This window comes from Caretta caretta, chromosome 1 (genome assembly GCF_965140235.1).
Source record: "Caretta caretta isolate rCarCar2 chromosome 1, rCarCar1.hap1, whole genome shotgun sequence".
In the NCBI taxonomy this organism is placed as follows: Eukaryota; Metazoa; Chordata; order Testudines; family Cheloniidae; genus Caretta; species Caretta caretta.
In genome coordinates this window covers 252,482,185-252,495,653 of record NC_134206.1, presented here as the reverse complement: position 1 = coordinate 252,495,653, position 13,469 = coordinate 252,482,185, and the positions used below count along the sequence as shown (strand labels likewise).

At 42.8% G+C, this 13,469-nt stretch overlaps 1 protein-coding gene across 5 annotated transcripts in view; it reads right to left on the bottom strand.

The window, feature by feature from the left end:
* PARPBP (PARP1 binding protein) overlaps window positions 1-13,469 on the bottom strand; it is a 92,226-nt gene that overhangs the window by 5,241 nt on the left and 73,516 nt on the right. For all 5 annotated transcript variants that reach the window (XM_048831338.2, XM_048831353.2, XM_075123143.1 and 2 more), the window contains one exon: window positions 360-525. In XM_048831338.2, the coding sequence (XP_048687295.2) occupies window positions 360-525 (166 nt within the window). The remainder of the gene's footprint in view (window positions 1-359; window positions 526-13,469) is intronic.

Below are 13,469 nucleotides of genomic sequence, written 5' to 3'. Positions count from 1 at the left end.
AAATTTCCCGCAAGCGTTAGGTCATCTCTGTAAAATAGGTAAAAAGAAACCTTACTGTTTGGTTAAAATTTATTTGGAGATTATGAAGGCAATAAAAAAGAAATCATTTACAATCTATACTGCTAATTTCAAAGCACTTATCTCACATAGCATAGACTAAAAAATATTCTAGATCAGTTTTTACCAATTGTAACCTGTGCAAAGCTATTAAACCCTCATTTTTGTTTTTTCTTGAAAAAATCCTTTACATTTGACTTTTAATAAAGATTGATGTAGTAGTTTGATAAAAATCAACAGGTATAAGACCTGAAAAATCAGGAATAAAATTTTCTCATTCACTCAAACATAATTCAGTTTACCTGCAAAAGTCTCAGCTTCTAAACAGAGAGCAAGCATTTGTTTTGGTGCTGGATGTATGCAAGTCGGTATTTGGCTCCTACTGAAGAAGTGCTGATCCTTCTTCTCAGTCATCACGTCATCTTTGTAGGTACAAGCAAACTGGGACCTGATTAAGGGTTGCTTCATCTATGACGGGTGAATTGACATTACATTTAATTTTTAATGTTTGTTTAGAAAATTATTTTAAACTTCTTTATTATTGGTAAAGTAAAAAGTCTTGGGTATCATTATTTCCACCTCCCTCCCACCCTCTCAGTTTTAATTTAAAAGGTAAAATTAATCAAAATTTACCTAAAATATTCTTAAAATATTCTTACAACACAACCAATATACCAAATTTAAATATTCTATTTAAATACACCAATTATACTAAATATTTAAATACTAATATACTATATTACTAAATATATACTAAATATTTAAATACACCAAATTTAAATATTCTATTTACCTAAAATATTCTTAAAATATTTTACAACACAACGAATGTGAAATAAAGTGTTTATGATATTTTGAAATATATATATACTAGTTCTAGAAAAATTTTATTTAACAGTAAATTGAGGCATTCTAAAATGAATATTTGTTTATTTTTGTTTTTGACTGGTCTCTTTTAGAAAGCTGCATATTTAAGCCTTTTAAAGCCTATCAGCCTAAGCCTCTCTGTAGGAGATTTTTCTTTAGCCCTGACATTTGGCAGCATCTATTTACCATTTTGAGCTGCTATAATAGCGAGTATTTGCCTAGAGGCAAATCATCCCTTACACAGGCTATGAACAAGATGAGCCCACTATTTCCTTTGAAGTGTCAACAAGCAACTTTCATTAGGATAAGGCTCCCCATCAAAACAAACTACATAAAAGAGTAGAAAAAATGAAATCTCTAAAAAAGCACATACACCCCAAAGACAGAGACAAATAGCTATAGTCCAATATAAAATTTGAGTCAAATATACTAAAAATTGGTCTAACTGTAGAACACTCAATATTATTCTATCCCTTTCTTGTTAGATGAAAATTTCAAATTTTCAACTCCCTCACAAAACCAAATAATTCCCATACCGAGTGCAAAAGGCAGGCCATATGATTTTCACAGATATACTGTCCAAGTCCCAAATGCATTAAAAGCATCTGCACAGCCTGAATTGTCAGAATTTTACAATACTAAAGAACACTATCATATCTACCTCTGTTGTATTTTTAGAGACAATTGATTTCCACCCCTAAGCTTCCAAAGCCAAAAACCCAACTGATTAGTACAGACCAATCAGAAAGTACGGTTCAACAATAAAAAAAGAGAATAAAAGTTACATTATGGGCTGAATCTCCATAGTCAATGAGTCAAGGACTCCAGATCAAACTTGCTCAGTTTATATATAAAAATATGGTTTCCCCAGCTACCAGCACTACTAAATCAATCTGGGATTTGAAAAAAAAAAATATCAAGCTTTGTTCTTTCTGGACCATTTATCACCAATAATATAGATTCTGCGGACCAAATTTTGTTCTGAGTTCTAGCTGTAGAATTCAGCGGACTTCAAAGTGGCTGACAGGTATCAATAAGGGAGATAATTACTTTATAATGACAATATCCAACAACTCTACTGATAATATACAATTAGAGCTGTCATGCAATTAAAAAAATTAATTGAGATTAATTGCATTGTAAACAATAATAGAATACCATTTATGTAAATATTTTTGGATGTTTTCTACATTTTCTAATATATTGATTTCAATTACAACACAACAACATGTACAGTGCTCACTTTATATGTATTTTTGATTACAAATATTTGTAAGAAATAGTATTTTTCAAAAAGAAAAGGAGTACTTGTGGCACCTTAGAGACTAACCAATTTATTTGAGCATAAGCTTTCATGAGCTACAGCTCACTTCATTGGATGCATACTGTGGAAAGTATACAAGATCTTTTTATACACACAAAGCATAAAAAATGGGTGTTTACCACTACAAAAGATTTTCTCTCCCCCCACCCCACTCTCCTGCTGGTAATAGCTTATTTAAAGTGATCACTCTCCTTACAATGTGTATGATAATCAAGGTGGGCCATTTGCCAGCACAAATCCAGGGTTTAACAAGAATGTCGGGGGGGGGGGGGGAGGAAAAAACAAGGGGAAATAGGTTACCTTGCATAATGACTTAGCCATTTCCAGTCTCTATTCAAGCCTAAGTTAATTGTATCCAATTTGCAAATGAATTCCAATTCAATAGTCTCTCACTGGAGTCTGAATTTGAAGTTTTTTTGTTGTAATATTGCAACTTTCATGTCTGTAATCGCGTGACCAGAGAGATTGAAGTGTTCTCCAACTGGTTTACGAATGTTATAGTTCTTGACACCTGATTTGTGTCCATTTATTCTTTTACGTAGAGACTGTCCAGTTTGACCAATGTACATGGCAGAGGGGCATTGCTGGCACATGATGGCATATATCACATTGGTGGATGTGCAGGTGAACGAGCCTCTGATAGTGTGGCTGATGTTATTAGGCCCTGTGATGGTGTTCCCTGAATAGATATGTGGGCACAGTTGGCAACGGGCTTTGTTGCAAGGATAGGTTCCTGGGTTAGTGGTTCTGTTGTGTGGTATGTGGTTGCTGGTGAGTATTTGCTTCAGGTTGGGGGGCTGTCTGAAGGCAAGGACTGGCCTGTCTCCCAAGATTTGAGAGAGTGTTGGGTCATCCTTCAGGATAGGTTGTAGATCCTTAATAATGCGTTGGAGGGGTTTTAGTTGGGGGCTGAAGGTGATGGCTAGTGGCGTTCTGTTATTTTCTTTGTTAGGCCTGTCCTGTAGTAGGTGACTTCTGGGAACTCTTCTGGCTCTACCAATCTGTTTCTTCACTTCCGCAGGTGGGTCCTGCATACCCCCCCACCCCGCCTCAGACGTTCTTGTTAAACCCTGGATTTGTGCTGGAAATGGCCCAACTTGATTATCATACACATTGTAAGGAGAGTGATCACTTTAGATAAGCGATTACCAGCAGGAGAGTGGTGTGGGGGGAGAGAAAACCTTTTGTAGTGGTAAACACCCATTTTTTCATGTTGTGTGTATAAAAAGATCTTCTATTCTTTCCACAGTATGCATCCGATGAAGTGAGCTGTAGCTCACGAAAGCTTATGCTCAAATAAATTGGTTAGTCTCTAAGGTGCCACAAGTACTCCTTTTCTTTTTGCGAATACAGACTAACACGGCTGTTACTCTGAAACCCGTATTTTTCAATTCTGCTTATACAAGTGCTGTAATACAATCTCTATCATTGAAATTGAACTTACAAATGTAGAATTATGTAAACAAAACAAAAACAAACACTGTATTCAAAACTAAAACAATGTAAAGTCCACTCAGTCCTAATTCTTGTTTAGTCAGTCACTCAGACAAACAAGTCTGTTTATATTTGCAGGAGATAATGCTGTCCGTTTCTTGTTTACAATGTCACCTGAAAGTGAGAACAGGTGTTCACATGGCACTGTTGTACCCGGCGTTGCAAGATATTTACGTGCCAGATGCATTAAAGATTCATATGTCCCTTCATGCTTCAACCACCATTCCAAAGGACACACGTCCATGCTAATGGTTCTGCTCGATAACGATCCAAAGCAGAAATATATGGCAGAATGTGGGTAAAACAGAGCGGGGGACATACAATTCTCCCCCAAGGAGTTCAGTCACAAATTTAATTAATGCATTTTTTTTTTAAACAAGCATCATCACATAGAAGCATGTCCTCTGGAATGGTGACCAAAGCATGAAGGGGCATACGAATGTTTAGCATGTCTAGCACGTAAATACCTTGCAATGCTGGCTACAAAAGTGCCATGCAAATGCCTGTTCTCATGTTCAGTTGACATTGTAAATAAGAAGCAGGCAGCAGTATCTCCCGTAAATGTAAACAAACCTGTTTGTGTTAGCAATTGGCTGAACAAGTAGTAAGGATTGTAGAAGTAGGATTGAGTGGCCTTGTAGGCTCTAAAGTTTTATATTGTTTTGGTTTTGAGTGCAGTTATGTAAAAACAATAAAAATCTACATTTGTAACTTATACTTTCATGATAAAGAGATTGCACTACAGTACTTGTATGAGGTGAATTGAAAAATACTATTTATCATTTTTACAGTGCAAATATTTGTACTCAAAAATATAATATAAAGTGAGCACTGTACACTTTGTATTCTCTGTTGTAACTGAAATCAATTGAAATTGGTTCCTGGCCAATGGGAGCTGTGGAGCTAGTCCTCGGGGCAGTGGCAGCGCACAGAGCCACCTGCCGCACCTCTGCCTAGGAGTAGCAGGAACCAGGTACCGCTTGCAGGGAGCCACCTGAGGTGAGCGCCCCCTGGATCTGGCGCCCTGAGACCCCACCCGCCCTCCAACCCCCTGCCTTAAGCCCCCTCTCACACCCAAACTCCCTTCCAAAGCCCATGCCCTGCACCCCCTCCCCTGCCCCAACCCTGCCCGCCCTCCTGTACCCAAACTCCCTCCCTCTTAGTTAACTGGAATTTTTCACTTACTGGCACCCCGCACTCCCCCAAAATGCCGGATAAAAAAAGCTTTTACTGTATTATTCTCACAGCAAAATGACTCACCAAGTATTCTACAATTGGTGAACAACATAAAAAAAGCATCCTGACTGGTTAATAACTTACAACGGTTAATAACTAAATCACAGTGTTTTAATATCATGTGCTGCAAAGAGACAAAGGAGGCACATTAAAGAACCACTTGCGGCTTCCAAGCCTCAGTCTGAGTATCACCGGTTTAAGGATTCCAGCCTGGAGGACTCTTCCCCTCTTCGAAGCTAGGAGATGTTGTGTCCCATTTGGGCAGGGACAAAACCTCAAAGGCCTTGGCATTCATCTGGTCAAACATTGGTTATTAGGTTATCTAACACCACTAACTTTGATTCCTGAAGATGTGCAAAACCACCTAAGACAGAAATAACCATCACGTATTCTTAGAAAGCAACACAATAACCATCAACCATCACATAATAATCATAAAAATATTACAGATCTTTCCCATGTTCTTCATGATAATGTGGACGAGTTACAATTTGTGTAGAGCTGACTAAGATATTTCATCTGCATGACAGAACCAGTATATAGAACATCAAAGTAGTCAAAGAAACCACAAGGGTTTCTTTTTTTTTTTTTTAAAACTTTCACAGGCCTCAGTGAGGCAAGTCAGCTCTGAAAGCTTATAAGAACATAGCGATTCAAATGTCATGGGGGATGTCCACTGAGATCGTTTCAAGCTTGGACACGTTAGGACTTCAACACTAAAGGCTTGACAAAAAGCCATTTGTCTATATACTACTTTGGGTCTCGGCTCTTGGTCTCAAGATCTAGTTCTCCTCTGCATTATACCCTGTGTAAGTCATTTCCAACTGTGCCGTATGCAAAACCCTAAATAAAATAATTGTCCACTTTCTCACACTGGTGCTACTGTTTCACACCCATTTTACACAAGTTTATATGACTACACAAGATGCAAGTCATGTTGAATCAAGCTTTAAGAGTTTCCTGAAGCATCTAAATGTGCCAGCTGGTCAGGGAATGGGTATTTACTAGCAATAATTATGGTATATTCAGAGTGCACCAAAAAAAAAAAATAGGTTAAAGTATGCTGAAGGCAGAATACCAGCAAGAGCCCCGAGCTGAATTAAAGCAGAGATACTACAAGAGCTCAACAGCTTCTCGGGTCATTTGATTACACCAATCTTGGTTTACACTTTATTTATTTCTTAAAGACTTTAACCCTCACTGTTGCAAAGAGAGGTTTGAAAATGACACCTGATTATATTTGACACAGTGGTGAGTGCTTGAGTCTGCAGACAGCATGAAACAATAGTGCTTAGAGGTTTGAACTGCCCTTTTCATCTCAATGTGATATTAAGTCCCAAGATCCATTGAAGCAGATATACCCCAACAGCTGTACTACAGGGTAGATCTGCTGCCCACAGAGATGAGAGGGTCCTGCTGTGCTCCTGTGTGGAGGAAAGGGAGATCATACAGTTTCCCTTGCCTCGCTAGAAGAGGAGAGGGGTCCCCTGCCACTGCCACTCTCAAAGGGGGGTCAGGACAATGGGCTTGGATGCCTCATTTTGTGGTATGCCGAAGGCATATGTGGGGCCCTAAGGGCCAGGTTAGCATATGCTTTGACTTGGTCTTCTTGTACCTTTTAAAAAAATGCACTTTATTTAGTTTATGATATGCCACTGAGAAACCCATATTTTCCCTTGTATTAATTGTTACTAATGTATGCCCTTCTATTTATTTCTAAAAAGTTACATCTGATAATCTACTCCAGATCTCCCTCCAGCCTCTGCATACAGACAGAACTGCCAACACTTAGTAAAAATGCTCAGAGTGGTTTTTATACACTGGAATAGCATAATAGAATTTTAAAAAAAAGACTACATCAGTAACAACAAACACATGTTTTTATTTTCTGGCCAACCAATCAAGATAGCCTTTGGAGAAGGGGAGGGAGGGGGAAGGGGGAGAGAAAATCTTTTCCTCACCCTTTGTGGGGAAGGGGAGGTTGAAAGAGATTTAAAAAAGGAAAGAAAGAGTGGCAAAATGTCATTTGCCTTGACCAAACCAAAATATCGCTTTATTCAACCATGAAAAATGTGCTGGCTATCTCTCAGGTAATAGCAAGTTTCTCTTGTCCCAAATCCATCAAAATCATTACCAATACACCATACCAGCCTTTGACTATCCCGGGTTTATTCACTATTGTTTTGAGAGCATTCAGTCTTAAATCACCACATCACTGGGATTTGTGGGTGCCTTGAGACTCACAGGATTTGGCCCTAGGAAAGCGGTTTAGGTGGTTCCTGGAATCACAAATACCATTCTCCCACGTAAGTAGGGTTTATCAGATTCTAACAGAAATTAATGGATAGCAAAAAAAAAAAAAGCTAGAATTATTCTTACTGCAGAATTTCTATTGCGTTAAAAAACAAGAAAAAAGTGCATAGTGCTCCTCAGAGGTTGAAATCACTGAGCAAAGATGTTCCTCATAATTCTCCATTAAAAACAAACTAATCTTGTTGGGTGTAGTAGGTGAGAAGAGTATCTCAGACAGATAGCTTTTCCTTAGTCAAATGTTGAGTTTCTCTGCACAAGTGTATTGGATACACAGAAAATCTTGATAGCTTCCTGTTGATAGCTTTCCAAGTCTCTCTTTATTTGTACTGGAATCATAAATAGGCAAAACAATTCTCACTAGCAACAGCTCTTGGAGAACTAAACAACTAAGAGTAATATCCAGCTTCATGCATTGCTGTCAAGTCATTTTATATAGACATAATCAAGTCACATGAGAAAGGCAGATTGAAATTCTCTGCTTTGTAGAGCTTTTTCCTTGAAAGAATTTCCATACACAGTAAAATTATAATGAACTTCAAACTTGACAAGGTTTGGTAGAGTCCTTTAGCCACAATTTTTTTTAAAAAACTGAAATTAGTGTTAGGTTCCTAGTTGGAAGAAAAGAGTACCTCATATAGGAAAGGTTGTCTCCGGTTATATTAAGAAGCGAAATAAGCCAAACTACTGGAAATTCACTACAGTTGTTGTGGGCTAAATGTGCTAACAATGAAAAAACAGTTATACCCCTTCTCGTAACTGTTGTTCTTCGAGATGTGTTGTTCATGTCCATTCCAATTAGGTGTGTACGCGTGCACATGCACGGCAGCCGGAAGATTTTTCCCATAGCAACATCTGTTGGGTCAGCCTGGGTGCCCCCTTGGAGTCACTCCTTCATTGTGCTCAATATAGAGTCCTGTTGACCCGCCATCCGCTCAGTTCCTTCTTGCCTGCTACTCTGACAGAGGGGTAGGAGAGCGGGTATTGGAATGGACATGAAGAAAAAACTGTTCCTCACCCTCTCGTAACTGTTCTTCGAGATGTGTTGTTCAAGTGCTTGTTCATGTCCATTCCAAATCAGGTAACTCCCAAGCCTAAATTCTGGAGGCGGGGTCAGAGTTATGCACTGATTGGAGCATTGCTCTACTGAAGGCCACATAGTCTCTGGCCTGCTGGGTAATCACATAATGCGCAGTGAAAGTATATATGGAGGACCACGTTGCTGCTCTGCATGCTTCCTGGGTGGGAACTTGTGCCAGAAATGCTGCTGAAGAAGCCTGCACCCTGGTGGAGTGCGCCATGAGCGGAGGGGCAGGTACTCCTACCAGGGTGTAGCACTCCCGGACACAGGATGTGATCCATGACGAAATTTGTTGGGGAGGAGACTGGAAGACCTTTCGTCCTGTCTGTCACAGCCACAAACAGTTGAATGGACTTTCAGAACAGTTTCATTCTCTCGATGTAGAGGGCTAGCGCTCTGCAGACATCCAATGAGTGAAGCCTCTGCTCCCTGTCACTTGAATGTGGCTTAGGATAGAACACATGGAGAAAGATGTCCTGGTTGATGTGAAATTGGGAAACAACCTTCGGGAGGAAAGCTGGATGTGGCCTGAGCTGAACCTTGTCCTTAAAGAACACGGTATAAGGAGGCTCCGATGTTAGGGCCTTGAGCTCAGACACCCTCCTTGCTGAGGTTATCGCGAACAGAAACGCCACCTTGTACAAGAGATAGAGAAGGGAACATATCGCCAGTGGTTCAAAGGGCAGCCCCGTCACTCTGGAAAGGACCACATGGAGGTCCCAGGCAGGGACCGGCTGTCAGACATGCGGATATAGCCTGTCGAGACCCTTCAGGAAACAGCTGGCCACAGGGTTGGCAAAGACTGACCGGCCCTCTGCGCCTGGATGGAAGGCAGAGATTGCGGCCAAGTGAACCCTTACTGGTGACATGCACAGTCCCTGCTGCTTGAGGTGGAGAAGGTAATCCAGTATGAGTGGTATAGAGGCGAGCGTCAAGGATGAATGATGCTGCGCCGACCAGATTGAGAATCTCTTCCACTTGGCAAGGTAGGTAGCCCTGGTGGAGGGTTTCCTACTGCCAAGGAGGACTTATCTAACCGAGTCCAAACAGGAGAGTTCCATGGGGTTCAGCCACAGAGCTTCCATGCCGTGAGGTGCAACGACTCAAGTTTGGGTGCTGGAGACGGCCGTGATCCTCAGTTACTAAGTCTGGGAGGAGCAGCATGGTGACTGGAGCTTCCACAGATATTTCCAGGAAAGATGTGTCCCAGTGGGACGACTGAGGACCAGTGAAGGGGACCCCTGGACCGACTACCTGCGGGTCGAGCCACCACTGGAGAGAGTTGACGACCTGGTGAGGTAGAGTCACGACCCTGTCCAAACTGTTCCAAGCCGCCCGATACACCAAGGCTAGCCACGACTGGAGCAGCTGGAGTCTGAGCCTGACATGTTGCACCACATATGTACAAGAGGCAATGTGTCCTAGAAGTTTCAGGCAATTCCTTGCTGTGGTGGTGGGAAACTGAGACTTCGAAAGATGTTGCCCAGGGCCAGAAACCGCACTTCTGAGAGATATGCCTGTGTGGAGTCCAGTATCACCCCTATGAACTCTATCCACTGAACCAGGGACAGAGTCAATTTCCCCACATTGAGGAGAAGGCCCAGTTTGCCAAACATCATTCTTATGAAGTTGACTTGTGCCTCCACTTGAGATCTGGAGTGACCTTTGAGGAGACAGTCATCAAGGTATGGAAACACCTGTTCCTGACTGTGCAGGAACGCGGCCACAACTGCCATGCACTTGGTAAATACCCGAGGTGCCGCTGACAGGCCAAACAGGAGGACTGTGAACTGACAGTGGTTGTTGTTCACCACAAACCTGAAGTATCTTCTGTGGGACAGAATGATTGCAATACAAAAATACACGTCCTTCAAATTGAGGGTGGCATACCAGTCCCCTGGATCCAAGGAAGGGATGATGGAGGCCAAGGAGACAATGCAGAACTTGAGTTTCCTTTATGAATCTGTTGAGCTCCCACAGGTCTAGGATGGGCCTGAGCCCATCCTTGGCTTTCGGTATTAGAAAATACTGTGAATAGAAGCCCTTGCCCTTCTGCTCCTGAGGAACAACTTCCACTGCCCCCAGCAATAGCAGCGAGTGCACCTCCTGTACAAGGAGATGCTCGTGAGAGTGATCCCAGAAGAGGGACGGATAAGGGGGGTGGAAGGGTTGGAGGGCACAGAATTGGATGCAGTATCCCCTCTCTGGACCATTGGGTTCTCTGCATGGTAATGTGATGCAGGACCACAGGGCAGAAAGGGGATAGTTGGGACAAACAGGTAACGTAGGTTGGATCCAGTCCTTGCACTGTTACACCATCCTTGACTGCCCCTTCAAAAGGCCTGTTTCGGGCCTGAAGGTGGCTTGGATTGGCCAGAGCCCTGGCCTGAGGACAAGTACAGCCTTTTTCTGCCACTCCTATTCCTCCTCCTTGAACCGTCCTGTCGGTTCTGTTTTTGGAAGAACCGTGGCAGAGGTTGCGGCCTGAAGTGTCTCCGCTGCATGCCGAGGGTGTGAAGGCCCAAGGATTTGAGGGTGGCTCTGGAGTCCTTCAGACTGTGAAGCCTTTTATCCATCTTTTTGGAAAACAGAGTCACACCCTCAAAGGTAAGGCCCTGTATTATCTGTTGCATCTTGTAAGGAAGGCCAGAGACCTGGAGCCAGGCGCCTCTTCTCATGGCCACTCCTGTTGCCGTCACCCCTGTGGCCACATCAGCTCCGTCCAGCGCCACCTGCAGGGAAGCTCGGAAAATGAGCTTACCGTTGTCGATGAAGACTGAGAATTCGGCATGGGAGTCTTGCAGCAGCAGCTCTGCAAATTTTGCCATTGCCCCGCATGTATTATAGCGGTACCTGCTGACAATGGCCTGCTGATTTGAACTGCAACCCACCTGTACAGTAGACCTGTCTCCCAAAAAGGTCGAGTCTTTTCGCCTCCCAATTCTTAGGGGAGGGTTCCTGGTAATCTTGCCGCAAGCACTGATTGGCAGTGTCCACAACAAGGGAATCAGGTGGCGGGTACGAGTACAGAGGCTCGTAGCCCCTAGATGGCATAAAATAGCGCCCTTCATTGTGCTTTAGCTCTGGGGGGCAACGAGGATGGGATCTGCCATAAAGTTTTGGTCGTGTCTGATATGGGGTCTCGCAGTCATTGGCCCTTTAGACTTGTCTGGAGAAGAACGATCCCTCTCCAGCTTCTTTTTCTTCTGAGGCTCTGGTGATTGAGACCGGTGCCTACCCGCCAAATGGACTCGGAAGGAGCCATGACAGTGCCGAGTATCTCACACAGAGTCCTTTCTTGGCACCGGTTCCTGGGATGATGGAACCGGGGCACTCTGCACCAAGAAGAAGGTGCTGGGCATGAGATCCCCTGAACCCAGGTCTGAACGGGGGCACAGAGCTGCCTCCATAAGCAGAACTTTGAGCCGCTGCTACTTCTCTTTCAAAGCTCTGGAGTGAAACTCACGGCAGATTCTGCAACAGTCCTTTTGGTGACCCTCACCTAGACAGCTTAAACATGAGGTGTGTGGGTCACTTTTTGGCATGTGCTTGGCGCAGACCTCACGCTTTTTGGTGCCATGAGGACCGCGGCATACCATGGCTCCAGGGAGGATCCCCAACACACTCTAAACTAATTATAAAACTACTACTACTAACTACAGAAGAACTATAAAAACAAACAAAATAGACAGAGGCATGACATGTTCCAGTAGATCCCGCAAGCCAGTGCTGCATCACACAGTGAGCACAGGGTCTGGAGGATGACCACTGCAGACAGAGTGGAGAAGGACAGAGTAGAGAGGGGAAAGGTGCAGGAAAAGGATAGGGAGATGCATCAGGACATAATGGGGCTTCTCAGACAGCAAACGAAGAGGCTGCAGACTTTGGTAGACCTTCAGGTTCAACAATCCTGTGCTCACCTGCCTCTGCAGCCTACTGAGAATCAATATCAGGACCTCCCTAAACACCCTCCCCACTCCAACATTCCATATGGCATCAGTGGTTGCTGCACTATCCTTACCACTCCACCCTGGGGGGCATTAAAGACAGTAACAGCTTCACATACACTGACCTGTGAAAGCCACAGTTCTGTATGTGTAACTGAAATGGTCATGAATGTTTATTCCCCTTTGTAAGTTCTGTTCTCTTAATTTATTAAGCTTTAAATGTATTTGTTTTTAAAATTGCCCAGGGGTATTTTTGCATAGATTTTGTTAAAGAATAAAATTCTATTAATTGGAACATAAATTCATTTTTATTAGTTCACAATATATGCTGGCTTGTGCTCAGCAATTTTAACAGTGCCCGATACTGCACGGTGTCACACAACTCATAATATTCATGAGCAAAATTAACAGGTGCATTAACAATGTTATGTTCCTACATATACAGCAATCACCACACAATTCATACCAGGCTGCAAAAGAGCAGGGCCTGGTAGAGGATACTACAACACAAACACACTTCTCTGTCACACTATTAAAATGGTCTTTCAAAGCGTCCCTGAGCCTGATAGCTCAGTGTTGAGCTCTTAATAGCTTTGTATCTGGCTGTTCAAATTCAGCAGACAGCTGCTCCACCTTCACCCTCTGCCTTGGCTGAAACTTTCTCCTTTGCTTTTCAGAAATTATGCAGGTCACAGCAGGCAGCAGTAGCCATTGGGATATTTTTCTCACTGAGGTCCAATCTTGTGAGTAAACAACAGCACCCCTTCAAATAACCAAAGGCATATTCAGCTGACATTCTGCACCTGCTAAGCCAGTAGTTGAAGCGTTTGGTGCTGTCAAGGTGGCTGGTGTACAGCTTTCATAAGCAAGGGGGAGCAAGGAATAGGTTGGGTCGCCCACGATCACTATTGGCATTTCAACATTGCCAGTGGTAATCCGCCAGTCAGGAAAGAAGTAACTTGAGTCAGATTAAGTTTGTAGTATAGACATGACCTCAGCCTCAAAGCAAATAGGTTCCCTAAAAGTCCTTCCACAAGGCAATGATTCCCCTGCTGTCCTCCTTTCTTTGAGGATGTGATCAGAGAGGAATTGGAAAAAACTGACAAAGGTATATTCAGTAACAGACAGGACCTTTGACTCCACAAGCTGCAAG